At 39.7% G+C, this 4,494-nt stretch overlaps 1 protein-coding gene across 1 annotated transcript in view; it reads right to left on the minus strand.

The window, feature by feature from the left end:
• TJP2 (tight junction protein 2) overlaps window positions 1–4,494 on the minus strand; it is a gene marked incomplete at its 5' end in the record, with an annotated part of 10,075 nt that overhangs the window by 3,238 nt on the left and 2,343 nt on the right. Inside the window, 7 exons of the mRNA XM_009083523.1 lie at window positions 245–355; window positions 708–920; window positions 1,290–1,390; window positions 1,813–2,023; window positions 2,509–2,588; window positions 2,696–2,791; window positions 4,437–4,491. Coding sequence (XP_009081771.1) covers window positions 245–355; window positions 708–920; window positions 1,290–1,390; window positions 1,813–2,023; window positions 2,509–2,588; window positions 2,696–2,791; window positions 4,437–4,491 — 867 coding nt within the window. The remainder of the gene's footprint in view (window positions 1–244; window positions 356–707; window positions 921–1,289; window positions 1,391–1,812; window positions 2,024–2,508; window positions 2,589–2,695; window positions 2,792–4,436; window positions 4,492–4,494) is intronic.

Below are 4,494 nucleotides of genomic sequence, written 5' to 3' on the forward strand. Positions count from 1 at the left end.
TATTAACAGAAACAAAAAGGAGTTTTCTTTCTTATTCCATAGGAGATCACATATATTTGAAGTCAATTGATATCCATTGAGTCTTCTCCCTGCTTGATCCTGCAACATCTTCAGCCATTCCTTTTCTCCTCACTTAAAATGTTTTCTAGTCTCTGATCATTCCTATTGCTCCTTCCAATGTGCCTCCCTGGAGAGTTCTGCAGAAAGAGGAAGTCTGTGTTCAGATTTGTTTCTACAAATTTACCTTAGGTGGTTCAGGCTTGAATGCTGGAGGTGGACTTGGTTCTCTAAGGATCTCCCGGCTACCAGCTTTTCTCAACTGAGCCCTTGGCTCTGGAGTAATTTTTTTTAAACTCTATGAAAGAAAATAAGAGATAAAATCACTGCAGTACCCAGTAATTCAATTGTTTCTCCTCTCTCTCAAGTTTGCTATTTTGGAAACAGCAACCAGGAGTTAGCAACCTGACCACAAATGCTGCAAATGTAATTGCGAAGTTCAAGTCAATGAGACATCATCAGGAAATCCATAAAGTCAGGCAGAAAAGCAGAGCTATTATTCTTTCAGCTTAACTATGTAGCTCTAAAACACTCTCAGAAGCAAGATAAAGCTTCAGTTAAGGAAAGAAACCTATGATTTTTTAAATCATACATGCAGGGCTTTCAGCAAGCCCAAAGTACAGCCTTACTGAAAAATCCAATCATCTTACCTCCTCATGATGCACAGGTTCAGAGGACCGGCTGACAGATGAAATCCTTGGTTCCTCTAAGGGCTCATCAAGTTCATTGTCAGTGTATGCACCTCCTTCTCCATCTGTGTCCTCTAGGTCACTGATCAGCCGACTGTCACAGCTCAGATAGTCAGCACCCATTGCAGTAAGGTAAGACATACGATCATCTGCATCATCTTCCATGCCATCCATCTAGAGGAAAGTCAGAATTAAGGAATAAAGATTGAATAAATAAGCATGAGAGTCCAGTTAAGTCTCAACATCAAGCCGAACAACTTCTTAGGTGACATTACAGAATTGAAAGAAACTAATGCAGAATCACAACACAAAGTCCCGTAAAAGTTTATCCCTCCTCACCATTCTCTCCCAGCCACAGAATTGGTGATGAAAGCTTCAAAGTATAACAGAAAGAATAACAGTTGAAGTCTGTCTTGGTAACAAAAAAATTACTATTTGTCCAACCTGTCTAGCACCAGCAAACAGAATCTTGAACAATTTTTACTGGCAAGAGATATCTTGAGGCATCTGTATAGCTTTTTACAGTATGAAATGACTGCTTACCTTTCCTTCTGATACCCATACTGCCTCTCCTTGCTGTTGCTGAATTGTATCTTTCAGACTACCATACCAGCTGTCGTTGGCTGAATTCAAATTGATGGTTGCTGTAAAGAGTGAAGGAAAAATTATATACACACAGCACATGCAATGCGATCCTTTATCTGTTCCTTCTTGCTTAATACCTTTTGTTTTAGTTATGTCAGAATGTTAAACAGCCATTTCATTTAGATCATTGAGAGAAGCATGGTATATTTATTTTATTGTTTGTCCATTCCCCAAGCTTATTAAATCACTTACCTCTTAATGATGTTACACTAATTCAAAATTTCTTTTGCTTTAGAATTTGGCTGAGCAAGTAACTTTGAAAAAAAGTCAAGGAAGGGATTGCTCATGACCATACCCTCACACCCTTTTAGTGCCAGACTTCATGACTTAATATGCAGAGTAATAAATAGATGTCTTGAGACTTACAGAGTCACATCCACTACTCTCTTAGTGAGCAGGTTAAACAAACATTCTTTCTTACCTGTAAAGAGGTGGGAACAAGTTTTCTTCAGTTTGTTTGCTTGCTCATAAAGCTTTCTAGAGCTCTTGTTTGATGTAGAACATAGCCTTTGTCTCATGGTCTTCACACCCTGCCTGCTGTCTGGGTTAAAGAAGACCACAATTGGAAACCACTGGGTGTAATTTAGGAGGTCCACTGCTTTAGGAGTGACATCCAACAGAGCATGTTTATCCTGTTAACAAGAAAAGCCAGTCAGTGTGGTGCTTGTGGGGAGCAAAAAGAGGCAATTGGAACACAGAATCCTAAGAAAATGAGGATATTTTTGTCCAAATAAGACCACAACTTACTGGATGTTTCCCACATTTATGTCACATTTAGAATGTTAAGCTGCTGAGGACAGCAAGAGCAAGTAGAACACTGCATGACAGTAAAGCCTGCATGGCAAATTCAGAAAGCATATAGTAAAACATAGATGCTCCTATGTCCAAATTTAGAATAGAATAAGGAAGGAGAATTTAATTTCTAGTATCAGGTTCAAAGCTATAAAAATGACAAAAATTGCTGATGAACAATTTCAAACCAGCTTTATCATTACATCAAGCCTGCTTCTTACAGAAATAGATGCAGTGAAGATTTGAAAACTCAGCAAGTTTTAGGAGCAAACAAATGAAACAACATGCCTGAGAGCATATGCAATTTTCAGAGAAGTAACTCTACCTGCTCAATGATTTGCTTCACAGTGTTCAAGCGCACGACCCCAGTTGACTTCTCTGAACCTGCATCTCGTGGTTCTGTCTCTGAAAAGACAACATTTCAGCCTAACTAGAGTGGCCAGGCAGCTGTGATTATTAAGTTATCCAATCTCTAAGTTAAGGATGGAAAGAAGGCCAGGAAGAACACTCACTTGCTGTCTGGTACAGGTAAGGCAAATCATTTGACAACTTCTCCATAGCAACGTCTGCAATAGGGCCAAATATCACCACAGGTCTCTTAAAACCAGCTGAAAGAAAAGCATTTGGAGAGAAGATGAGTCTGATAAGACTGGTTTTATACACAACAGACAAGATCCTCAATTACTATGCAAAGTTATGAACAAGTCAAAGATATAAAAAAAATATTTAAAAAAAATTCTCAGAGGTTTGTGCAACAGCAAGATACAGAAAGCTACTTTTATCAACTGAGAAAGCAAAAGACAATGCTTTAACTCAACAGCTTCCCTCTAATGAAGCTGTATTTAGTAGATTCTAGATCTGAAAACGTACAGCAGATTTTCACTATATCTTTCTATCCATCAAAACCTCATGAATCCTGACACAGTGGGTTTTGTGTGAATACAGATATAAATGCTAAACCAACTGCAGGGCAGCTTGAAGAAGCCAAGAAATGCAAAACTGTGTTATACTCATGTTGAAGCAAGTGCGTAGTCCTCAGAAGTTAATGGGGGAATGTCATTCTGTTGCTCAGATATCTGGGATCTGCTTTAAAATACTCTTTGCTTTTTGTTTTGTTCCAGAATACTGTCATGTGCAAATATCCAGAAAAAAAATTATCCTGCTCAACATCACTAGTAATATAGATAGTTTAGAGTGACAGAGATGGATGGGTTCAATCATTTTGACAAAACATTGACAACACTTGGGTTCTATTTGCTCTAAAGTTAATGTTAAAGCGGTTTTATGAAGATTGGGATTCATCTCAGGCACACGGATTCAGAACTAGCCAAGGAGAAGCTGAGGATACAAGAAAGCCCTGCTTGTAACATCACTAGTAATATAGATAGTTTAGAGTGACAGAGATGGATGGGTTCAATCATTTTGACAAAACATTGACAACACTTGGGTTCTATTTGCTCTAAAGTTAATGTTAAAGCGGTTTTATGAAGATTGGGATTCATCTCAGGCACACGGATTCAGAACTAGCCAAGGAGAAGCTGAGGATACAAGAAAGCCCTGCTTGTTTTATCCTTTTTTCATTTTAAACCTTAAAACCAGCATGTGTAATTTGGAGACAAAGGAGCATAGCAGCAGTTTAAAAGCATAAAAATCTTTTCCTTATAGTAATTATTATCATCCAGAAATTTGCATTCTGAGAAAAACGTCATCCCTTCCTGTCCTGGTTCCAGGCAGAGTTACCTTCTGGAGCAGCCAGGAAGGGCACATTAGGACCCCTGGGGTTGTTGTATAGCACCTCACATTGTGCAGATGGGATGGAGGGCCAGGGGGTACCCTTTGCTGTGGCACTGGTTCGGTTGGGTGCTGTGCGTGTTGGGGCAGTGTGAGCAGTCGCGTGTGAGTCGTTCACCCGTCTTATACACTCTGTTATTAATACAGCTGTCACTGCTCATTTTCTTACTTCGTTGCTGTTTCTTAGTAAATTGTTCTTATCTCAATCATGATCTTTACCTGTTGTGCCTCCAACTCTCTCCATCCTGCAGAGGGAGTGGGTGAAGGAGTGAGCGAGCAGTGTGTGGTCTGGGGGGGTTCAGTGGAAACACTAAATCAGGGGATACCACTCCTAAACCATGATACTTCCTCTTGCTTAAATCTGTCATTGAGCCCAAGTTGTTAGAAATCACTTACTTAGCTGACCAAACATCTGGGCTCTAAACCAGCCAGCAGTAAGTGGCTCACAGAAGCCTCGCTTACCTTCACGCAACTGAACTCGCTCATAAGCTGGGAACTTTGTGCTCACAGACACAATAAA

Source organism: Acanthisitta chloris, unplaced genomic scaffold (genome assembly GCF_000695815.1).
Source record: "Acanthisitta chloris isolate BGI_N310 unplaced genomic scaffold, ASM69581v1 scaffold13921, whole genome shotgun sequence".
Taxonomy (NCBI): domain Eukaryota; kingdom Metazoa; phylum Chordata; class Aves; order Passeriformes; family Acanthisittidae; genus Acanthisitta; species Acanthisitta chloris.